The sequence below is a fragment of the Tachyglossus aculeatus genome, chromosome X1 (assembly GCF_015852505.1).
Source record: "Tachyglossus aculeatus isolate mTacAcu1 chromosome X1, mTacAcu1.pri, whole genome shotgun sequence".
Classification (NCBI taxonomy): domain Eukaryota; kingdom Metazoa; phylum Chordata; class Mammalia; order Monotremata; family Tachyglossidae; genus Tachyglossus; species Tachyglossus aculeatus.
Window position 1 is genome coordinate 109339075 of NC_052101.1, and position 25887 is coordinate 109364961.

General features: G+C 45.6%; 1 protein-coding gene across 1 annotated transcript in view; it reads right to left on the reverse strand.

Moving 5' to 3' along the window:
* Nucleotides 1–4652: 4652 nt before the first annotated feature.
* IARS1 (isoleucyl-tRNA synthetase 1) overlaps nucleotides 4653–25887 on the reverse strand; it is a 139077-nt gene continuing 117842 nt past the window's right edge. The window contains exons 33-34 of the mRNA XM_038772223.1: nucleotides 22933–23085; nucleotides 4653–5188 (exon numbers count right to left, since the gene is read on the reverse strand). Of these exons, the coding sequence (XP_038628151.1) occupies nucleotides 5106–5188; nucleotides 22933–23085 (236 nt within the window). The 3' untranslated portion in view covers nucleotides 4653–5105. The remainder of the gene's footprint in view (nucleotides 5189–22932; nucleotides 23086–25887) is intronic.

A 25887-nucleotide genomic window follows, 5' to 3' on the forward strand; every position in this document is an offset into this window, starting at 1 on the left:
TGCTCTTTCTGCTTTTCATTCGGATACACTCGGGGGGCCCAAAACTCCTCCCTAGGCTGCTCACCTCCCTTCTGCTTCGGGACCTGGAGCAAGGACCTAGGGATCTGCAAATCTTTTAGCTAGCTAATAAAGAGGGAGAAGTAAGGGGGAGGGGAAAAAAGGAGATAAAGGAGATTTGGCAGGGGTGGGTAGGGAAGGGGGCAGTGGCTATGCTATTCTGATGTGCAACGGTGGACACCGATGGCTGCTGGATCCTTTCCACTTTCCTGGGAACAGAAGCAAAATGGCAAGTAGTGTGGCCTAGTGAAAAAGCGCATGGTTCGGGGAGTCAGGGACTCGGGTTCTAATCCCAGCTCTGCCACTTGCCTGCTGAATGACCTCGGTCAAGTCACAACTTCTCTGTGCCTCCGTTCCCTCACCTGTCAAACGGGGCTTCGATACCTGTTCTCCCTACTCGGAGCATAAACTCGTTATGGGCAGGGACTATGTCTGCTAATTTTGTTGTACTGTAATAATAATAATGGCATTTATTAAGCGCTTAACTATGGGCAAAGCAATCAATCAATCAATCAATTGTATTTATTGAGTGCTTACTGTGTGCAGGGCCCTGTACTAAGCGCTTGGGAAGTACAAGTTGGCAGCACATAGAGACGGTCCCTACCCAACACTGGGCTCACAGTCTAGAAGGGGGAGACAGAGAAAAACCAAAACATATTAACAAAATAAAATAAATAGAATAGATATGTACAAGTAAAATAGAGTAATAAATACGTACAAACATATATACAGGTCCCAAACACTTAGTACAGTGCTCTGCACATAGTAAGCACTCAATAAATACCACTGATTGATTGATTGGACTGTGAACCCCATGTGAGACAGGGACTGTCAGACCTGATTATCTTTCATGTACTTCAGCACTTAGTACAGTGCTGGGCACATAGTAAGCGCTTAACAAACACCACTATCATTGTTATTATAAGCCCCAGCAGCTTTGGCCATTTCTGTCAGGCAGTGGCCCAACGGGCCACGCTTATATCAGCATCAGGGGGCCTTGGGTGAGGGCCAAGGTCACTGGGAGACCTATGGATCAAGTGAGGCAACAATGGGCTTAGGAGTCGGAGGTCACGGGTCCTAATCCCGACTCCACCACGTCTGCTGTGTGACCATGGGCAAGTCACTTAACTTCTCTGAGCCTCAGTTACCTCATCTGTAAAATGGGGATTAAGACTGTGAGCCCCACGTGGGACAACCTGATCACCTTGTATCCCCCCAGCGATTAGAACAGTGCTTCGCACATAGTAAGTGCTTAACAAATACCATAAAAAAAACAGAGAGGAGGCCGTCTTCAGGGAAATTAAGGGGAAAATTAGTGAGCTTGTGGGCAGGGAATTGTGTTGCCAATTTGTACTTCCCAAGCGCTTAGTACAGTGCTCTGCACATGGTAAGTGCTCAATAAATACAATTGATGATGATGATGATGATGATGATGAGGGAACGTATACCCTCCCAAGCGCTTAGTATAGTGCTCTACACACAGCGCTCAATAAATACCGATTGATTGATTGATTGACTGATAAGAAGCACCAACCCCAGACACTTGGGCTTAGAGAAGCAAGTTGGGCAAGTAACCGGAGACTGCTTCAGCTTCAAAGGAGACTGCAGAGCGTCTTGCCTTTTAAATCAGGAATGGAGAGAGAACGGTGCTTGTACACAGGAATATCAGACTGGGCAGGGTGCAAAGTCAACGGATCATCTTGCCTGTAAGTGAGAAGTCCTGGCTCTTGGAGGATCGGGTGAGAGGGATGGAAGGAAGCCAGGCCCCGACTTCTCTATCCTCGACAGCTCCGGAGCGATGAATAACTTAACTGGGGTTCGGCTGCCCCAGAATTTCCCCTGGGAGATTGTAAGGAAACGTGCTTATTAAGAAGCAGCATGGCTTAAAGGAAAGAGCATGAGCTTGGGAGTCGGGGAACTGGGTTCTTTCTAATCCCGCCACTTACCTGCGGTGTGACTTTTCAGTACCTCGGTTTCCTCAGTTGTAAAATGAGACTTCAAGACTTTAGACGGGGAGCCTTATGTGGGCTGATTACACCAATCCTTTTTGTCTACCCCAGTGCTTCATGCATAATAAGCACTTAAGTACCGCAATTATCATTATCCATAGGGGAACTGATGTTTGGATGAGGTTGACGGCATAGCGTAGTACAGGGTAACGGAGGTAAAAGTCCATGGGATGTACAGAACATTTGCTACAGCTGAACTGAATGCCATCTCATGCAAAATGTTTTAAATAGAACATTAGAGAAATAGAAAACAGAAATTAGAGAAGCAGCATGGCTCAGTGGAAAGAGCACGGGCTTTGGAGTCAGAGGTCATGGGTTCAAATACCAACTCCGGCAATTGTCAGCTGTGACACCTTGGCCAAGTCACTTAACTTCTCTGGGCCTCAGTTACCTCACCTGTAAAATGGGGATTGACTGTGAGCCCCCCGTGGGACAACCTGATCACCTGGTAACCTCCCCAGCACTTAGAACAGTGCTTCACACATAGTAAGCGCTTAATAAATGCCATTATTATTATTATAAAATCTGTTTCACTGAGATGTCGTATAGCCAGTTCTGCCATAATGAGGGTGCATCTGAAGAACCTTGTGTTCTAAAAAACTCACGTCTGACAACATGTGACTTTGTGAAGCCATTTCTTCCGACAATACACAGTGTGGTGTCCAGACGGAGGCATTTTGCCACAGGGGGGAAAAAGAACAGAAAAGTTCCTTAATTTCACAATAGCCTGTTGTCTAAAATGGGTAATGAAAATAAGCATTTTCTTGTAACTGTTTTCCACTGTGCAGATGAACTTCATTTCGTGCATTAATTTGAAGCACTTACTCTCCACCTGGGAGCACACAAAGGCAAAGGCCACTGGGAAATGGAGATGATTGCAGAATTTTATGACCATACTTACCCCCACTATAGTGCATTTGTGTATATGTTTGATTTTTTTTTTTTTTTGGAAACCTCTCTAGTAAAGAGTTTTATGTTTTGTCTCCCCCAGAAGAATGTTAACTCCATGAGGGCTGGGAATGTGTCAACTTTGCTATTCTGTACTTCCCAAGTTAATCAATCAATGGTATTTATTGAGCACTTATGTGCAGAGCACTGTTCTGAGCGCTTGGTAAAGTACAACAGAACAGAATTAGCAGAAACGTCCCCTGCCCATAACAAGCTTACAGTCTAGAGGGAGAGATAGGCGTTAATATGAATAATTTAAAGCCAATGGTAAGCTTTTATTTGATGAGGAGGCAGACGGGCAGCCACACTGGAGGTTCTCGAGGAGTGCGAAGACATGAACTGAATGTTTTTTTTGTCGACAGATGAGCCATGCAGCAGAGTGAAGTATGGATTGGAGTGGGGAAGAGACAGGAGGCCTGGAGGTCAGAGAGGAGGCAGATGCAGTAGGCAAGGCGAGATGGAATAATTGCTTGAATCAGTATGGTAGCAGTTTGGATGGAGCGGAAAGGGCTGACTTTAGCAGTGTTGTGAAGGTAGAACTGAAAGGACTTGGTGACAGATTGAATATGTGTGTGGATGAGAGCACCTAATACAGTGCACCGCATTAAGGGGGAGTTCAAAAAATGCTGCAGCTGCTGCTAATACTACTACTACCAGTACTCCTCTCCCCTCCTCCTCCTCTTCTAGGTTAGATTATCATACAGTTGAAAAAATATCATGTCTGGGCATAGGGCTACCGTGCCTGCTTTCAAATAGTATACTAACAAGGAATTAAATATAAAATCCAAGAAAAAACTACATATAACGATGGCATTTATTAAGCGCTTACCACTTGCAAAGCACTGTTCTAAGCGCTGGGGAGGTTACAAGGTGATCAGGTTGTCCCACGGGGGCTCACAGTCTTAATCCCCATTTTACAGATGAGGTAACAGGCACAGAAAAATTAAGTGACTTGCCCAAAGTCACACAGCTGACAATAGGCAGAGTCAGGATTTGAACCCATGACCTCTGACTCCAAAGCCCGTGCTCTTTTCCACTGAGCCATGCTGCTTTGACCAACTATTAATGCATTCAGTATGGGCTCAATAAATACAACTGAATGAACAATCAGTCCCAATATTCACCCCAATGTTAACGAAACAAAGTATGACATTTATTATGCTGTAAGAAATTCTGGCATGTTCTTTTCCAATGCGGGTAACTGATAGCAGCCTCTCAAGTTTTAACATCTCTTCAAGCAGTTGTCTCGGTGCAATTTGCCCGAAATTCAATGAACAAGCACATTACTGGGACAGGGACTGTATTTGACCTGATTAGCTTGTATCCAACCCCAGTGCTCGGCACATAGTAAGCGATTAACAGATGCCGCAGTTATTACTAGTCAAGCTATTTGATAATATTCACCTTTATGTCAAGAAGTTACTCAGGGGTATTTATCCCATTTATTCTCGGGCGGGGGGGGGGGGGGAGAGCATGAAAAACACATGTAAAAATGGAAACCAAATGAAAAGCTGCCTTTCGGTTGGACAAGGTCTCCAAATTTCAGACTCCACTGGTATCTGTACTCTTTGAGGATTACAAGATAGCAACATCAATTTACTACCAATGCAAGCAAGTGAAATAGTACGGAAACGTAAAATTTATTGCGTGAACTCTAGTTTATTGTTTTGGTTTCTGGATACGGAAATAATAATCCACATTCCTACGTAAATCCAGTTAGCATACACGCAAAAAAATCACACCACTCTCTAATGAATTTCAAAGGTATTTGGCCTACACCGTATGTTATATTTAAGGTGAAATCTTGAGGACTAGAAATGACCTTTGCATAAAAGGATTGGCAGAAGATTGCATCTCTGAGGTACCGATCCAATTTCTGTCAGCAAATTACTGCATAGATATCTAGGATCAAGAGTGGGTGTAACTCAAAACGGCTTTTCCCACACAGTATGTGAATGAAAATAATTGACTTTGAACCCAAATTCAGAGTGTTACACATGCAAGTAATGGTCAAAAAGATCTTCCGGGGGCCAGTGTGGAGGAGGGCTGAGCGGGACGAAGAGTCCACACAGCCATACTTGAAAGAAATACTCAGCATTCGGCCGTAGTTGGAGAAACATGAATATATACGGTCTTCATATTCAACGACTTCATACATGTTTCTTTTGTAATCTCTGGCAAGGGAAGGAAAGAAGAAAAGAAAAACCAACTGTTAAAAGTATTATTGAAAAATATTCTCAAACTCATTGCTTTGCTCTAAATCTCTGACCCTGAACCAGCTGGAGTGGATTTTGGCAAACAAGTTGCCACTGGTCAGCTTCAGGAGGAAACACTCCTCTACACTACAAGTCACTGTGGGCAGGGAATGCGGCTACACTGTATTCTCCCAAGCGCTTAGTACAGTGTTCTGCACATGGTAAGCACTCAATACCACTGATTCTTTTTCACGAGATACGCAAGATGTGGAGCACCAAGGCATCCCCAAATCTGTAACCGTGGACCGCCGAGGTGAGGGCAGAATGGATGTTTTTACCACGAGATTCACATTACAATGCTGTTTTGGGTTGTTCTACGGCAGATGGGCTCAAGAATGCATGGTGGATTTTAAAGCACATAACGTACTGAGAATAGCATCATGTTATGTCCTGTATATGTAGACGACCAGCTCTACCATAAGGCTTGATTTCAATATGTGTTTTGGCTAGAACATGAATAAGGAAGCGGGGACTGTTCTGACAACAAGTGCCTGTTTGGGGTTAGCGTGCGATGTTACTCAAAAAGCTGCTTGTGTGCAGCATCAAAATGGCTGAGTACCGCACTTTATCTTTACGGAGGGTTTTCGTAAAAAAACACAACACTAGAATCACAGGTGACCGACATGGAGAGACACACACACACACACTCAGAACAGTGCTCTGCACATAGTAAGCACTTAATAAATGCTATCATTATTATGTATATATAATCTAAATCAGGGTTTTCCCAGCTTCCCCATATCACCCATCACTAGGGAAGCAAAGCAGGACAGCAGTAGCATTAGCCATTATTTTGGGGAATTGATCGAAACCCAATGGCTTGCTGTTGCTAGTGGCCCGTTTCCATTCCCTGCTGCTTCCGTTGAGCCTCACCCCTCCCAAACACTAGGCACAAGGCTCCTCTGCCCCTACCCCTTGTCCCCAATCCAGGTCCTCAATTTCTCTGCATGTACTAAGCTATTTTAAACCCAGCCCGGCTGACGTCAGGCAGGAAAATACTGAGTGGGTTCGAAAAGTTGGGAAAGCATGCCGAGTCTGCCCAGAATGGCATGAGCAGCCTCCGCCGGAAGAAAATCTGCACATACACATAATGAAAGAGACACTTTCCCGCATAATGTCATCGCTGCGACAGATTTCGACTACAAGACTCCTATCCCGGCTGCATCTCCCTGGTTGGGTTTTTTCTTATATTATAGATTCAGAGAGGGGCCAGAGTTGGAATTTTTTATGGAAAAGATTCCAACCAGTGTGCTACTGTATCCTGGCTCACAGTAAGCCACCAAGTGTGCCAAGCGGCTCATGGAAGCTTTTATTTTCTCCCCACCCTTGTGGCTCTTTCACTGCAGTCTTTCCCATCCCTCAAGCACCATTAAAGTCAGGTTTCTCATGAAATTTAAGTCCTGGCTAAAAATGGTCTTTGTTACGATCTTTACCATTTTAACACATTATTAATAAAATGTTGTTTACACCTGACAGCCAAGAGACATTACTAAAAAGCTGCACATGTCCCTCCCAAACCCTGCCCTCTCCCTGACTTTCCCATCACTGTTGACGGCACTACCATCCTTCTCATCTCACAAGCCCGCAACCTTGGTGTCATCCTCGACTCTGCTCTCTCATTCACCCCTCACATCCAAGCCGTCACCAAAACCTGCCAGTCTCAGCTCCGCAACATTGCCAAGATCCGCCCTTTCCTCTCCATCCAAACTGCTACCCTGATCGTTCAAGCTCTCATCCTATCCCATCTGGACTACTGCATCAGCCTTCTCTCTGATCACCTATCCTCGTGTCTCTCCCCACTTCAATCCATACTTCATGCTGCTGCCCGGATTATCTTTGTCCAGAAACGCTCTGGGCATATTACTCCCCTCCTCAAAAATCTCCAGTGGCTACCAATCAATTTGCGCATCAGACAAAAACTCCTTATCCTCGGCTTCAAGGCTCTCCATCCCCTCGCCCCCTCCTACCTCACCTCCCTTCTCTCCTTCTCCAGCCCAGCCCGCACCCTCCGCTCCTCCGCCGCTAATCTCCTCACCGTACCTCGCTCTCGCCTGTCCCGCCATCGACCCCCGGCCCACGTCCTCCCCCGGGCCTGGAATGCCCTCCCTCTGCCCATCCGCCAAGCTAGCTCTCTTCCTCCCTTCAAGGCCCTACTGAGAGCTCACCTACTCTAGGAGGCCTTCCCAGACTGAGCCCCCTCTTTCCTCTCCCCCTCGTCCCCCTCTCCAACCCCCTCATCTTACCTCCTTCCCTTCCCCACAGCACCTGTATATATGTTTGTACATATTTATTACTCTATTTTACTTGTACATATCTATTCTATTTATTTTATTTTGTTAATGTGTTTGGTTTTGTTCTCTGTCTCCCTCTTCTAGACTGTGAGCCCACTGTTGGGGACTGTCTCTATATGTTGCCAACTTGTACTTCCCAAGCGCTTAGTACAGTGCTCTGCACACAGTAAGCGCTCAATAAATACGATTGATTAAGAGAAAATGACCCCTGTGCTGTTGGTTCGGTGGAAAGAGTTCCGTAAGCTCTTTTTTGCATAAGATTTTTTTAAATGTATGCTAACTGGACTTCCGTAGGAATGTGGATTCTTATTTCAATATCCTTAAGCGTGGGGAATGTGTCCGTTATATTGCACTCTCCCCAGTGCTTAGTACCATGCCCTGCACACGGTAAACACTCGATAAATTCATTCGTTCATTCAATCGTATTTATTGAGCGCTTACTGTGTGCAGAGCACCGTACTAAGCGCTTGGAAAGTACAATTCAGCAACAGAGACAATCCCTGCCCACAACGAGCTCACAGTCTAAAAGAGGGGAGACAGACATCAAAACAAGTAAACGGGCATCAATATAAACAGAATTATAGATATATACACAACATTAATAAACATAAATAGAATTATAAATATGCACATATATACACACAAGTGCTGTGGGGCGGGGTGGGGGGTAGAGCAGAGGGAGCGAGTGGGGCGATGGGGAGGGGTGGGGGAGCAGAGGAAAAGGTGGGTTTAGTCCGGGAAGGCCTCCTGGAGAGGTGAGCTTTCACCGCTCTGGAAATCCGGACAGCCGGGAGCTAGTTTTGGTTTTATCCACTGGACAGCCGGGAGCTAGTTTTGGTTCTATCCACTGGGGCTCTGCCATCGACGGTCAAGGTTTCTGATCAAAGAACCATCTAGAGCGTGCTGCAAGGTGGACAGGCGCAGCAGGAACCCCGAAAAACAGCTAGTCAAACCAGGTGGCAAAGACTGCAGTGGCTACCAAGGCCGCCTCCTCGCCGGTCAAGGCACTACGGCCTGGCATCGGGCGGCGATAATAATAATAATAATGTTGGCATTTGTTAAGCGCTTACTATGTGCAGAGCACTGTTCTAAGCGCTGGCGATGGCTCGGGCTGTACGGGGGTCCTGCTGCACTCCTCCCCAGCCGCCGGCTCCCAAGCTGCCTTCTGTGCCCCGACTGAAATATTTTATTTGTACATATTTATTCTATTTATTCATTCTATTTATCCCATCTATTTTATTTTGAGTTCATACGGATTTAGTACTCTGTTTACTTCTCCCCCTCGTCCCCCTCTCCATCCATCAATCAATCAATCGTATTTACTGAGCGCTTACTGTGTGTGGAGCACTGTGCTGGGCGCTTGGGAAGTATAAGTTGGTAACATAGAGACAGTCACCATCATCATCAATCGTATTTGTTGAGCGCTTGCTGTGTGCAGAGCACTGTACTAGGCGCTTGGGAGGTGTAAGTTGGTAACATATAGAGACAGTCATCATCATCATCAATCGTATTTGTTGAGCACTTGCTGTGTGCAGAGCACTGTGCTGGGCGCTTGGGGGGTCCAAGTTGGTAACGTATAGAGACCGTCCCTACCCAACAGTGGGCTCACAGTCTAAAAATCCCCCATCTTACCCCCTTCCCTTCCCCACAGCACCTGTATGTTTGTACATATTTATTACTCTATGTATTTATTTATTTTACTTGTACATATCTATTCTATTTATTTTATTTTGTCAGTATGTTTGGTTTTGTTCTTCGTCTCCCCCTTTTAGACTGTGAGCCCACTGTTGGGTGGGGACCGTCTCTATGTGCTGCCGACTTGTACTTCCCAAGCGCTTAGTACAGTGCTCTGCACACAGTAAGCGCTCAATACGATTGATTGATTGATTGATTGAAATGTGACAGGCAAAGGGAGCACAAGGGGCACGGCACAAAATCAACTGATTCACGTAGGCTCTCACTTCTGCAGTTTCAAGACCCTGGCTCGTCGACTGAAGGGTACCATCTTGGGGGGGTGGGGTGGGGGAGAAATAAAGACCAAGGGGTTTTTTTGGCTTTGAGGAGAGCCCAAAGTCATGAGCTAGTACCCAGTGGTAACTAAGATGACTTTCACATGTAAATTTCCTACGTTACTAATGTTTTTGGAGCATGGACAATGACCAGCACAACCTTAGAGAAGCAGTGTGGCCTAGTGGAAAGAGCAGAGGCCTGGAAATCAGAGGAACTGGGTTCCAATCCCGGCTCTGCCACTTCTCTGCTGTGTGACCTTGGGCGAGTTACTTGAATTTCTCTGTGACTCAGTTCCCTCACCTGCAAAATGGGGATCCAATGCCCGCTCTCCCTCCTACTTAGACTGCGAGCCCCATGTGGGACCTGATTATCTTGTATCTACCCCAGCATTTATCACAATGTTTGGCACAGGGCAAGCGGTTAACAAATGCCACAATTAATTTCTTCAGATGTAGCTCCTCTGACATAATTCAGGAATTAATAGCAAGGCCAAGTCGAAAGAGCATGGGGCTGGGAGTCGGAAGGACCTGGGTTCTAAACCCGGCTCCGCTACTCGTCTGCTGTGCAACCTCGGTCAAGTGATTTAACTTCTCTGCGCCTTGGTTTCCTCATCTGTAAATTGCGGATTCATCAATCATCATCAATCGTATTTATTGAGCTCTTACTGTGTGCAGAGCACTGTACTAAGCGCTTGGGAAGTACAAATTGGCAACATATAGAGACAGTCCCTGCCCAACAGTGGGCTCACAGTCTAAAAGGGGGAGACAGGATTAAGGATTAATTAAGGGATTAAGACTATGAGCCCTCTGTGGGACAAGGACTGTGTCCAACCCTATTATCTTGTACCTAGCCCGGTGCATAGCACAGTACACGGCACACAGTAAACGCTTAATACCACAATTATTATTACTGTTTAATATATATTTTCATATTGTTTATACGCACACACACGGAGGGGGAGAAAGAGTGAGAGAGAGGAAAAAAAGGAAGAGAAAGGGACAGAGTGTGCGCTTCCAAGAGCTCAAAGGTCCTGATTCACATTCAGGTTTTCTGTATTTCTGTCTATAGCAGTACTTTTAGCTCTACTTTAGTTCACGGTTCCCGGCTGGGTACAAAAATTGAAAAACCGTCACAAACAAAACTTAATTTTTAGGTGCTGACCAAAAATACTGACACACCTCGGGGGACTGTAGAATCTTGCTTCCTGTAAGTAATTAGGAAGAGAATGATTTAGATAAAATCTTAACAAGAGGCAAGGAGATTAACAAGGTGATGCATGACATCTCTCACACTCAGTGCAGAGAAAAAGAGAATTTTTTTTTTTTGGGTAAGTCAGACTAAACACTGCTATCATATTTTTAAAGATGTTAAATGGAACTTTGTAAAGTCCCATGTTAAAGATCAAGTGTATGGTGGACAGGGCTCACTTCTAATTCCATGGCACTGGAGATAAATTTTTATTCATGCAGTCTTTTTTTTTTTTTTTAATTCAAATAAACAGAACCCAACCAGATAATGAAGTCACTGGCAGGTCTTCAATAGACCATCACATATTGAAAGAAACTATTCTAGAAAAACCAATTAGACACCTCTGGGTGGCTTAGTTTCTGATCTTAAACAGCAGATTCGTGCCTCCAGATTAACGTCCTTGATACGAGCAAGGTCTGATTATGGATCAGGCCCTGGGGTCTTTTCAGATTTTTATATACAGCCGCATCCTTTCTCCAAAGTTTCAAGAAGCTCAACAGAGGAGTGTTGGGGATGGAGAAGCTTCTTCTAGTACAACCCACACGATCACGTTATTTTGTGTTCATTAATATCATTTCACTAAAAAGGGCACGCTCCAACATCAGAGTCGGGGGATTTTGTCATTCCAAGTAATAATAATAATAATAATAATGGCATTTATTAAGCGCTTACTATGTGCAAAGCACTGTTCTAAGCACTGGGGAGGTTACAAGGCGATCAGGTTGTCCCACGGGGGGCTCACAGTCTTAATCCCCATTTTACAGATGAAGGAGGTAACACCCTGGACACAAGCACGGGGTATATGGAAAGATCACGGCTTGGGAGTTGGAGGACCTGGGTTCTATAACCAGCTCTGCCACTTGAATACCGTGTGACCTTGGGCAAGCCACTTCTCTACAGATGTGGAAACTGAGGCACAATGAGGATGAAATAACCGTTTTCCCTCCTATCTCAACAGTGAGGCCCACAAGGGACAGGGACTGTGTCCGGCCTTACTATTTTGTATCTGCCCCAATGCTTAGTACAGTGCTTGGCACATAGGATGTGTTTACTTGGAGAGTGAGAGAGGGAGTGCCCGCCAGGATGGGGCGAGTGAGACTAGCAGGCGAAAGAGAGGGGAGTGGTGGAGGAAGGGAGGGAAATAAGGGAGGAATAGGGAAGACAGGAAAAAGTAATTGAAGAGTAGCAAACATAAGGAGGGAAATCGAGGAGGACCCTAGGTAACATTAAAAGACAGGAAGACAGAAAAAAAAAATCAATGACAGGAAAAAACAGGCACCAAACTTGGGAATTTTCCTGGCTCGAAGCCAGTATCCAAATAAATCCTTGCTTTAGCTTGCATCGGGTGTACCTTCTAAAAATAAAACCCACATCTAGTGAGTTGTGAATGCTGAACCAAATTCTCCCACGGCCTAAACAACTGCCTGGGTTTGAGCGGGGCACCTTTGGAAGTCGTGTTAACTGTTTCAGGCCGCTACTTAGTGCGCCGATGCCATGATTTCCTGAATAACACCCTCGTGGCCTGGGAGAGTTAATGAAGCATCTCTAAGTACCGACTACTCTCAGAAAGCACTTAAGCACCGGGAGAAGCTGACTCATTGCGTATTAAGGCTTTATATCACACAAGCATGCACTTTTGTTGGAAAGCAATAATTAAATTGACAAGTGAGTTAAACTATGATTTATAACAAACCCACCTTGCTTTCACCCCTGTGGTTTATTTATGCCTAGACCTGGCAATTTCCATGGCTGAGTGACCAAAATAAAGGCTACCACCCATCTGCAGAGATTCTGCCAATTATTTACCAGCCAAACTTTGGGCCATATTTCAGTCCAAAGAAGTGTGGATTGGCAGTTGGTGAGACTGATGCCTAATTTCAGTTTAAGATGATCAGATCTTCTGGAAATCGGGGAAGCACCGGTTTGGGGGGGGGTGGGGTGTTTTGGTTTTTTTTTAAACGGTATTCATTAAGCCCTTACCACGTTCCAGGCACTGTACTAAGCACCAGGACAGACGCAAGTTAATCGGGTGGGACACAGTCCATGTCCCGCATAGGGCTCACAGTCTTGATCCCCATTTTCCAGATAAGATAACTGAGGCCCAGAGAAGTTAAATGACTTGCCCAAGGTCACATAGCAGACAAGGGGCGGAATCGGAATCAGAACTCAGGTCCTTTGGACTTCCAGGGCCATACTCTATCCACTAGGCTATGTCAACAATGGGAGGGAGGGAAGGACCCAGAGAGGAGAGATAGGGGTTGTGAAGGGGAGGGAAGGAGCCACAGCTCCTCCTCCTCCTCCTCCACTGCTGCCCCTGCACTGCACAGATCCTTGTCCAGGGCCTGAGGGAGGTGAGGATAGCTGGGCAAAATCACGGCAGCAAACTCACCACCGTGGCCAAAATGGGGCTGTAATGCAATGGCCAACAATCCCCCCCAATAGCATGACTGTTCCACACGTTCGCAGTCGGGTCATTCGCTTGGCCTCATGGAGACAGTCATTCAGTCGTATTTATTGAGCCCTTGCACACAGTATGCCCTTGGAAACTACAATTCGGCAATAAAGAGAGACAATCCCTGCCCACACCGGGCTTACAGTCTAGAAGGGGGGAGAATTCATTGACTCAACCACATTTATTGAGCGCTTACTGTTTGCAAACCACTTTACTGAGCATTTGGGAGAATACACTAACAGTAAACAGACACATTCCCTGCCCACAATGAGCTTACTTACAGCCTATCATCATCATCATCAATCGCATTTATTGAGCGCTTACTGTGTGCAGAGCACTGTACTAAGCGCTTGGGAAGTACAAGTTGGCAACATATAGAGACAGTCCCTACCCAACAGTGGGCTCACAGTCTAAAAGGGGGAGAGGGGCACAGTCTAGAGGAGGATTGGGTTATTACTTCCACACTTGTCTTTATTAAGAGAACAATCATCAACATAATAATAATCACTATTACTATTATTATTGTGGTGGTATCTAGGTGCTTACTATGTGCCAAGCACTGTACTAAGCACTAGGGTGGATACAAGATGATCAAAGATGGACATCAGTGCTTGTCTCTCATGGTCACGGTCTAAGTGGGCAATTCATCCCCATTTTACAGATGAGAAAACTGAGACTCTGAGCCAAAGTGACTTGCCCGAGGTCCCACAGAGGCAGGTGGCACAGCTGGGACTGGAATCCAGGTCCTCTGAGACTCAGGCCTGTGCTCACCCCACTGGGTCACACTGCTTTGTGAGTGTTTCCTCACAATATGAGGAATATGCCCGTTTGACCACTTCTTTGGTGGGTTTAGAGAAGCAGAGTGGCTTAGCGGCAAGAGCACGGGCTTGGGGGTCAGAGGACATGAGTTCTAGTCCTGGCTCCGCCACGTGTCTGCTGTGTGACCTTGGGCAACTCATTTAACTTCTCTGTGCCTCCGTTACCTCACCTGTACAATGGGGATGGAGACTGTGAGCCAAACGTGGGACAACCTGATTACCTTGTTATCTACCCCAGCACTTAGAACATTGCTTGGCATGTAGTAAGCACTTAAAAAATACCATAATAATTACTATTAGGGATTTGGCAGTGTTCAAAGCTCCCCAAGGCTGGTGGGCGAATTTGGGGGGTAGAGGATCACACATGGCACATTTCTGACAGATTGGAGAGCACCCAACTCTTTTAGCACACTTGTATTGGAATGTCTTGAACGCCTCCTCACTTTGAGAAGAAAGAATGGACCACAGGGTCATCAAAGAACGGTGGGGAAGAGGAAGGGCAAGGGATCAGGGTTCTGGAGGCGGCCTAGGCCAACAGTAGGGGAAGAAGCCGGAGGGAGAGAAGGATTACTTATAGGCCAATAATGGCAATTCGACCTCGAGATCTGTTTCATCCTACCTGTGAAAAGTGCTTCCCAATCTATGATGACACACCAAGGTGCCATCGAAAGCTTCTCTAAGGGACACCTGGAATTTTGGCCATGTTGGCTGGGAAGTCATACGCATTGGTATGTTAACTAGACACTGCTGGAGATCACTCACAACCGGCTCCCCAAGGAGGTTTGTGCATCCTTGACTCACAGTGAATGAATGAATCTGCAGCCCTGGGACACCTGTGTTCTGTTCATTGAAGAAGAGAAGATTTGTCTTATTGGTTCTGAACTTTTAAGGGCAAAAGTGCATGGGCAGTAATTGCTTTTGCAAAGTTCCAGCTGTGCATTCAAGTCAATTCCACTCAGCTGCCTAATTTACAGGCCACCCAGCCCACCTCAGCAAAGGCAGTATTCAGTCACCAGAGCGACTCATTGTATTATCTTTTCTAAATACGGAGGCTGCCGTAGGAAAGAAAGTAACTTGGGGACCAGTGAATCCAGAAATTCCAAGTATCCATTTTGAGGAGTTTGGGAGGGGAGGGGGGAGTCGGAAGCTTTACTATTTCCACAATAGAAGCATCATTTTTCTGTGGTAGTTGAGGGGTCCCAATGAAGGCCTGTCACATGCACTGTTTTAAGAATGGCCGCTATTTGGCATTTTCATTTTAGTGGTGCCAAAACTGGGCTACCAAGGAATCGACTCACTTGTTTACGATGACCCAGTGACTGAAAGAACAGTAAACAAGACCCAGCACAGGGCCCTGATCATTTTACCCTACCACAGGGGTAGAGAGTCTCCATTTTCCTAAGTGACTGAAAACTTCAGTCATCACAGCGCCTGTCAAGAGAGCTGCACTAGAGGAAATCCAATCTTCCCAAGTCACATCATTGTCTTTTTAGCTTGGCATAATGAGTTCCCTACTAGGCAGGGCTCATTCTTCACACTTGCTTTTAGAAGACAGCTAAGGATTACTGGTATTTGGTACTGGAAAAAAACATTTCTGAAATACTCCTCGTGGCAAAGCGGTAGAGTTATTAGGAACAAACACAAAGGTAACAAAGAGAAAACACCTGCTGAGACTAATGGCAGGCTGTGGGAACGGTTTTAATATACATCAATGATTCTAATTAAGCAGCCACGGAGTCTGCCCTCAGGTATATAAAAACCATCAAACTTGGAACCTTTCTTGGCACTCCACACGCCTGGAAACGAAACCGTTTTTCAAAAGGGCCAATGAAAACGGCCATATTTTCCAGAACGGAAAAGGATATGTGGAGTCATCTGACTGCTCCATTAACACATCCCCATAACTTTTCATTTACTTCAATGAAATTGTTTCCTTAAAGCCTTGGGAGTGGGCACCATGTCGATATAATTCTTGGGCATAGCCTCATCGGGATATAACCTGCCTTAATCTCTGATCACGGCCAGGAACGGTAGAGAGAGTCAAAGGGAAAGACAGATGGAGCGCGCTGGGCTCTCAACTCAGGAGCTGAATCTGGAAAGGGATGGAGCCGGGAATCTGTCAAGCTCCGAATGGAAAAATACAGCCACAGCTGGAGGTCACAGAAGGAAAGACCTGTCCTGGTTCAGCTCTGGTGCTTAACTCCCCCCCTTCCCGTTCCTCAACTTTCTTCCTTTTTCTCCTCTCATCATGGCTTTTCCAATTGTCTCCCATTTCCCAGTGGCCCCCAGGCACACCACCTGTGCCCACAGAGCAACCGGGAAAGAGGCCAGCGTCACAAAGTTAAGACCAATGTGTTGAACTGAAATAGGGTGCAAATTCAGAAACCAATCTAGATTGCTGTACCTTGAGATGCCTAAAGTCGAAAACTTCCTGTAGTTCTTTCCAAATAAAATGGATTGCCGCTAGTAAAACCGACAGCTGGAAATAACCACTTCTGACAGTTAACCTACTATGGAGTGCTACAGCTTCACAGAAGATATTCAAACTGAAAATCGAAAATATTTTAACAGGAAAATGCTAAAGTAAATGGCACTTTATGAGTCCAGATGGCAGAACAGGGGATGGGGACAGCAAAAGAGTGAGAAGAGCTGAGACAAAAAGGGGAAAGAGGAAGAGAGGGGCTGAAGGGGGACAGAGAAGCAGGGGAGAGAGGAAAAAAGGGGGGGGGGGGGGAGCGACCTGTCCACTGCTGCCAACCAGGCGGAAACAACATCTCTCCGGCTGTTCATTCACAGTCTCTTTTGCAGGCTCCTCCTCCCCATCCCATCCCCTTACTGTAGGGGTTCCTCAAGGGTCAATTCTCGGTCCCCTTCTGTTCTCTATCTACACTCACTCCCTTGGGGAACTCATTTGCTCCCACGGCTTCAACTATCACCTTTACGCTGATGACACCCAAATCTCCATCTCTGCCCCTGCTCTCTCTCCTTCCCTCCAGGCTCGCATCTCCTCCTGCCTTCAGGACATCTCCATCTGGATGTCTGCCCGCCATCTAAAACTCAACGTGTCCAAGACTGAACTCATCTTCCCTCCCAAACCCTGCCCTCCCGCTGACTTTCCCATCACTGTTGACGGCACTACCATCCTTCCCATCTCACAAGCCCACAACCTTGGTGTCATCCTCGACTCCGCTCTCTCGTTCACCCCTCACATCCAATCCGTCACCAAATCCTGCCAGTCTCAGCTCCACAACATTGCCAAGATCTGCCCTTTCTTCTCCATCCAAACCGCTACCCTACTCATTCAAGCTCTCATCCTATCCCGACTGGATTACTGCATCCACCTCCTCTCCGATCTCCCATCCTCCTGTCTCTCCCCACTTCAATCCATACTTCATGCCGCTGCCCGGATCCTCTTTGTGCAGAAACGCTCTGGGCATGTTACTCCCCTCCTCAAAAATCTCCAGGGGCTACCAATCAACCTACGTATCAGGCAAAAACTCCTCACCCTCGGCTTCAAGGCTCTCCATCATTTCACCCCCTCCGACCTCACCTCCCTTCTCTCCTTCTCCAGCCCAGCCCACACGCTCCACTCCTCTGCCGCTAAGCTCCTCACTGTACCTCGTTCTCACCTGTCCCGCCGTCGACCCCCGGCCCACGTCCTCCCCCTGGCCCGGAATGCCCTCCCTCCGCACATCCGCCAAGCTAGCTCTCTTCCTCCCTTCAAAGCCCTACTGAGAGCTCACCTCCTCCAGGAGGCCTTCCCAGACTGAGCCCCTTCCTTCCTCTCCCCCTCGTCCCCCTCTCCATCCTCCCGTCTTGCCTCCTTCCCTTCCCCACAGCACCCGTATATATGTATATATGTTTGTACATATTTATTACTCTATTTATTTATTTTACTTGTACATATCTATTCTATTTATTTTATTTTGTTAGTATGTTTGGTTTTGTTCTCTGTCTCCCCCTTTTAGACTGTGAGCCCACTGTTGGATAGGGACTGTCTCTAAATGTTGCCAACTTGTACTTCCCAAGCGCTTAGTACAGTGCTCTGCACACAGTAAGCGCTCAATAAATACGATTGATTGATTGATTGATTGGTGGAGGCTGCCAGATTGTTTCCCTTTGCCCCGGCTAAAAATAGGCTAATAATGGATCCTGCCAGATACCTTGCAGGCAAAAGAGCAAAACCTCCCAAAACATGACCATCCTACCTATGGTGATGTTATCCAAAACTGTGCTGGCTCCTCTGCCCCAGGTAACCGTATTTAATGGCCACTGTGGGTAGATTTCAAAAGAGTAGTTTGGGGAAGAAAAATGTCCAAAGGGGGAATGGTTACAGTGTCCAACATTATTATACTCCAGAATGAATTCAGAGGAAAAAAAAAGCCCTTTACGTAACGAAAGGGGGTTGGTCCCAGACCCAAAGCAAACGGCCTACTTACAAGATGCAAAAAATAGCTTGTAAGGCAATCTAGAAAAAAGATCAGGGACACCAAGCTAAACTTCGGGACCTTAAATGTCACTCCCCGCATCTCTCTTGATGGAGAATTGTGAGAACAGTATTTGCGAAGCATGTTGCACCTCATAATTACAAAGATATAAGCCTCTCTCACTTTATGCCTACAGTTTCTTTCCAAGGAAAAGCAAAGCAAAATTTATGTAAAATGAATCCAATTTTACACAAGCCAAAAATAAGTAGCATGGTCCAGGGGGAAGAACATATGGCTGGGATCTCCAAGACTGGGGTTCTAATCCAGGCTCTGCCACTTGCCTGCTGTCTGACCTTGAGCAAGTCACAACTTCTCTGTGCCTCAGTTTCCTCATCTCTTATATGGAGCTTCAATACCTGTTAGGCTGTGAACACCACTTGGGAAAGGGATCGAGTCTGAACGGCTTGCCTTGCATCTACCCCGGCTTCGAGCACAGAGTAGGCTCTTAAATAACATTATTAATCACTATTATTGTAACTACACAAGACAAAATCCGGACAAACGAGAATCAGTGTGAAAAGACCCCCTGTCAAATGAGTCAAATCAGAATGGCTAACAGTCCTGAGTAGAAATACCTAATTCGGATCAGTTTACAAGCTAAGCCAATAAAACCCTTGTTTGGTTCTGCCGTCTCTAACCCCAATGTGAGAGCTCTCCATAATGATGGCACACCACACATTTTAAACAAGCAGAGAATAAAGAAGGTACTGCTGATAGGCTAAATGGTTGCACTCCATGGTTTACTTAATGATAACTTCAACCCAGAATGGAGTCCTCTAGGATTTCTTCATGGTCTAACATTATTTACTGTTTTAACTAATGTCCAGTGGAATAAAAAGCACACGTTAACTACAGGGCTTATTTTAAAATTAGGTGGGAATAGGAACCCATTTGGAACATAAGACCTGCATTCAAAGTGGTTAATAAGTGGTGAGGCACAGCAAGGTAATATAGCAAACGTGGAAATAGCTGTAGGACAATGAATGGCTAAATTTTCAGATTACTGATGCCATTTTATAACTTCTTTCACATAAAGAGTTCCTACACTCCAAATGTTTCAAAATTTAGAGAAAAAATGAAGTAGCACTCATTTTCCGGCACAACTGACCCACACTGTGAGAAGGACAAATTCATTTTTCTTCTCCCCAGGTTACATGCTCACAACTACCACAGAAGCACTTTGGCACTCAATCAATCGTATTGAGTGCTTACTGTGTGCAGAGCACTGTACTAAGCGCTTGGGAAATACAAGTTGGCAACATATAGAGACGGTCCCTACCCAACAGTGGGCTCACAGTCTAGAAGATCTCACGATCTTCCTTTGAACCTTTCTACATAGTAACTTACATATGCTTCTATTTTATCGATAGTAATTATAGCATTTGGTAGATTACATAGTGAGTAGTATAGAACAGCACTGCCCTGAAGGATCTTGGAGATGGGGGGAGACAGACACAAATATTATAGATAAGAGGAAGTAATGGAGTAGATAAGTGTGTAAATGGGAAAAGAGAAAGGGGTTAGGGTTCTGTGAGCACTTCCAACTGTAATTTATTTCAACACCTGCCTCCCTAACTAGATCTTCAACTCCTTGAAGGCAGGAATCACTGGTACACTAATCCTATTATACTCTCTGTTGAGACCACTCCTCTACATATCATAGCTCAAATGATACTATTGTTTTTGGGGGTGGGGGAAGAAGATATGAAATGGAGATTACTGAAGTTATAATTTCAGAAGGGCTTTGAAAATGCGGTGAACTTTCTCTTGTGTCTAAAATCAAGGGAGAGGGAGTTCCAGGCGAGGAAGAAGGGTGAGCAAGAAGTAAGCAGCAGAACTAAGCATAGTGTAATAGGTTGGCTTGGAAAGCTGGGAAGTAGTGGGAAAAGAGAGTTGACAAATAGACGGAGAGAAAGCTGAGTGAGTGCCTTAATGCTAGTGGTTAGGCGTTTCTGCCTGACGCACAGAGGAAGGAACAACCAGTGGAGGTTTCTTCCCTTTAAGAATGTGAGCCCCATGTGGGACAGGGTCTGTGTCTGATCTGATTTTTCTCTTTAATAATAATGAGGGTGTTTATTAAATGCTTACTATGTGCCAAGCACTGTTCTAAGCCCTGGGGTAGATGCAAGGTAAGCAGGCTGTCCCAGGTGGGGTGGCTCACAATCTTAATCCCCATTTTGCAGATGAGGAAACTGAGGCACAGAGAAGTTAAGTGACTTCCCCAAAGTCAAACAGCTGATAAGTGGCAGAGCTGGGAAGCCCATGTTTTGGCCTTTTGCTTTAATCTACTCCTGTGCTTAGCACACCGCAGTCATTTAAATACCACGTGACTGTCGTTATTAGCTTTTCATTCATTCATTCAATCGTATTTCTTGAGCGCTTACTGTGTGCAGAGCACTGTACTATGTGCTTGGGAAAGTACAATACAGCAAGAAAGAGAGACAATCCCTGCCCACAAGGAGTTCACAGTCTAGAGGGAAGGGATAAGTGGAAGAGAGGATTTTGGAAGGAAACTGAGGAGTTTCACTTCACACACATTGAGCTTGTGATTCTGGTGAGAAGTGCATGTAGAGATGTGTTGGAGGCAGAAGGAGACGTAAGACTGCAGAGAACAGAAGTGCTCAAAATTTGTGAGGTAGATTTTGGGGGTCATCAGCATAGGTGGTAACTGAAGCCACGTGAGCGGAAGAGCTCCCCAAGAAAATGTAAATTGAGGGGAGAAAGGAACCCAGAACAAAGCCTTGAGGGATGCTCACAGTTAGGGGGTGAGAGGCAGTGTGAGAAGCAGCGGGCCTCAGTGGACAGACCACGGGCCTGGGAATCAGAAGGACTCTGTCGCACAACCGTGGGCAAATCACCTAACTTCTCTGTGCCTGGGTTCCCAGTGAGCCCCACGTGGGACATGGACTGTGTCCAACCTGATTAGCTTGTATCTACCCCAGTGCTTAGTACAGTGCCTGGCACAGAGTAAGTGCTTAATGAATACCGTTAAAAGAAAAAAAAAAAGGCAGCAGAGGAGCCGACTAAGATTGAGAATGAATGGCTGGCAAGGAAAAATCAGGAGAGAACTGTGGCAGAAAAGACAATTTCACATAGGAAATCCAGGAGAAAGGAATGGTCCACGGTGTCAAAGGCAACCTGGGTGGATTACAGATGTCATGGAGGATTAGGAAGGTGTAGAATCAATTACATTGGTGACCTGGGAGAGAATGGTTTCAGTGCAGGGAAGGAGACAGAAACTGGACTGAAGAGGTTCAAGAAGGGAGTGAGAGACCAGGAAGTGAAGGCAGCAGGGATGAACGATCCCTTTGAGGAGTTGGGAGGTGAGAGGAATGGGTGATGGGGAAATAGCTGGATGGTTCCATGGGATTGTTTTAAGAGAGAAGAGATGGGGACCAGTTTGAGGGAGAGGGGAAGGAGCCGTTAGAGACTGAGTAGTCGACAATCGGAGCCAGGGACAAAGAAGAATGGGCGCAAGTGTTTATGAAAGGTGTGAAGGGATAGGACATTGGGGGGGGGGGAGGGTTAAAATCTCCTGATTTCAGGAGATCACATGAGATGCAGCCAAGAAGAATGAGAGCACGGATGGGAGGGTAGAAGCGGGCAGGGGAGATGAGGAGCAGATTCAAGCACGCCTTCCTCCTATTTGTACATTCTTACAACGACCATAATTACAGTACTTGTCAAGTGCTTACTAAGTGCCAAGCGCCGTAGTAGATACAAGTTAATCAGGTGGGACACAGTCCCTGTCCCACACGGGGCTCACAGTCTAAGCAGGAGAGAGGAGGATTTAATCCCCATTTAACAGAGGAGGTAACTGAGGCCCAGAGAAGTTACGTGATTTGCCCAAGGTCACACAGCAGACAGGTGGGAGAACCGAGATCAGAACCCAGGTCCTCTGACTCCCAAGCCAGTGCTCTTTCCACTAGACCACACTGCTCTTCGTAATATGGGTCTATCTCCCCGATAGATTGAAATCTCTTTGTGGGCAGAGATCATGCCTCTCCACATCGACTGTCCTCTCCCAAGTGCTTAAGAAGTGGATGCACCTAAGTGCCATTGATTGGCTGATTAAATGTACGACGGAATAACATTAAATAACTCGTGGCGCACGAATGTCGTAAATCTTTTAGTCTTCCGCAAATAAGAGGCACTTTATAGAAATAAAGCTTTCAGTACATTAAACTGAAAAAGAAGAGCTGGCTTTTGAGACATTTTAATTTACAATTACTAATGAGGTGGAACGTTGAGAGAAACTCAATTTCAACCAAATGAAAAATTTTAAAGATTTTTGGGCCAAGGAAAATCCATAACTGTCCCGCAGCCAAGTCTTTTCACAGGAAAAGAACGGTCTTACCTTGGGTTTGAGCGTCATTCAGATAGAGTTTTAGCCTTCTGCTCCTGAGCCCAAACACTTTCGCTGCTTCGTGTAGAAGACCTGGATAAGTAAGTCCATTCTGGCCGACCGGGTTTTCCAGGAGAAGTGTGCCTACCACTCCATTCAGACACTCTAAAAAAACATAATCCGTATTAAAAAAAAGTCTTGGTTCTCGTATAGCCCTTCAGGTTTTATCTTTTCCTTATTTCCGCCATAGTGACAGTCCCTCGGGACTGTTCAGCTATGTACACACAAGTCACACGCATCTTCATACTAGAGCATTTACAAACAGTTCTTTTCCAAAGAGCACCAAGAATGATTTTCTGCAAGTTGACAAAAGGGCCAAACACCCAGAAGAGGCAATCTTTCAGAGGCAGTCTAAAGTATGAATGAACTCAATGATTCTGAATCAAAACTCAGCAAGCAAAAAAGCAAAGAAAGTCATATCATTTTGCTCCAGCTACTGAAACTAGCTGTTATAAATTCAGATTTAAGACTACAATCAATAAATACGATTGAATGGATGAATGAAGCCGATTGGTTATCCGATCATCAGTATAGGGATCGGATCTTCTATTATATTATAGAAACAGCGTGGCTCAGTGGAAAGAGCACGGGCTTTGGAGTCAGAGGTCATGGGTTCAAATCCCGACTCTGCCAACTGTCAGCTGTGTGGCTTTGGGCAAGTCACTTAACTTCTCTGTGCCTCAGTTACCTCATCTGTAAAATGGGGATTAAGACTGTGAGCCCCCTGTGGGACAACCTGATCACCTTGTAACCTCCCCAGTGCTTAGAACAGTGCTTTGCACATAGTAAGCGCTTAATAAATGCCATCATTATTATTATTATATTCTTGCAAATAGTACAGTGTAGTGCACAGGGTAGGGACTCAATACTGATTAGCTGGGATATACATCCTCTACTATTTAAAAACAATTTTGCTCCCATTCTCCTTTCCCTCCTATTCTTAATTAATTCTGTTTCCCCGTTTAGAATGTAAGCTCCTTGAAGGCTGGTATTGTGTCTTTTGTCTCTATTGAATCAATCAATGGTCTTTATTGAGCAGTTACTTGCTGCAGACCACTGGACTAGGTGATGGGGAAAATGCAACAGAGTTAGTAGACACAATCCCTGCCCACAAGCAGCTTACATTCTATTGTCCTCTTCCAAATGCTTAGCCCAATGCTCTGTACACAGTAGGTGCTTAAAATACAGGATATTGATTAGAATGATCCGAAGTCAACACTGTGCAGTGTTTTCTCCATCCAGGGACCCCAGATGTGACTGTATTCTAGAAGCAAACATTAGACTCCAAGATCCTAGTTCCCGAAAAAACTCTTCTTTCAGGACCTCAAATTTTACTGGTAAACTTTCTGAGTTGGCCCTTTTCATTACCTGTAGGCTTTGGTATTGCATTTATTTTTGGAAAATGTGAAAAACCGAAGTCTAAGCCAATACTTCATTGATTCTTTGGGGACTTAATCTCTAGACTGTAAACTCATTGTGGGCGGGGAATCTGTCCGCTCGCTTGTACAGTACTCTCCCTACCACTTAGGACAGTGCTCTGCAAGTAGTAAGTGCTCGGTAAATACCACTGATTGATAAGAATTTGTAACTTGTTACAAGGAGCTGTGTGCAAACAAAAATATGTCAGAAGATATAAGAGGGGATTGAACTAATTCATGAAATAGAGGGTCCATTACAGTTTCTGGATGGAGTGTAGGAAGGTACATCTCTAACTATGGGGGTCAACGTCAAGGAGAAGGACCAGCTGTTCCTTCATGGATCAATGTTGGAGACAGAATCCTTGGCTGGAAAGACCACCGGTCTGATCTAGTAATGGTGTTGCTTATGGGTCTATACAATTTCCTACTATCACATGGCTCAGGCAGGGAAAGAAAACACTCGAGCCACGACAGTCGTTCAATCGATGGTATGTACTGAACACTTACTGTGTGCAGAGTACTGTACTAAACGCTTGGGAGAGTGCGGCATTGGCTGACACATTCCCCGCCCACATGGAGCTTACGGTCTAGAGGGGGAGGCAGACATAAACATAAATTACGGATCTGAACACAAGGGCCGGGGGTGGTATGAATATCAAGTGTTCAAAGGGTCTAGATCAATAAATCAATCAATCAATCGTATTTATTGAGTGCTTACTATGTGCAGAGCACTGTACTAAGCGCTTGGGAAGTACAAATTGGCAACACATAGAGACAGTCCCTACCCAACAGTGGGCTCACAGTCTAAAAGGGGGAGACAGAGAACAGAACCAAACATACCAACAAAATAAAATAAATAGGATAGAAATGTACAAGTAAAATAAATAAATAAATAGAGTAATAAATATGTACAACCATATATACATATATACAGGTGCTGTGGGGAAGGGAAGGAGGTAAGATGGGGGGATGGAGAGGGGGACGAGGGGGAGAGGAAGGAAGGGGCTCAGTCTGGGAAAGCCTCCTGGAGGAGGTGAGCTCTCAGCAGGGCCTTGAAGGGAGGAAGAGAGCTAGCTTGGCAGAGGGGCAGATCCAAGTGCACAGGTGATGCAGAAAGGAGAGGGAGCCGGCGAAGAGGGCTTAATTGGGGAAGGCCGCTTGAAGCAGATGTGACCTTAATAAACCTTTGAAGGTGGGTAGAGTGGTGGTCTGGAGCATTTGGAGGGGAAAGAAGTTCCAGGCCAGAGGGAGGATGTGGGGAAGGGGCTGACAGTGAGATAGACAAGACTGAGGCACACCGAGCAAGCTGGTGCTACAGGAGCAAAGCGTGCAGGCTGAACTGTACTAGGAAATCAGTGAGGTAAGGTAGGAGGGGGCGAGCTGATTAAGTGCTTTAAAACTGATGGTAAGGAGCTGCTGTTCCATTTGGAGGTGGGTGAGCAGCCACCTGGAGGTTCTTGAGGAGTGGGGAGATGTGAACTGAACTTTT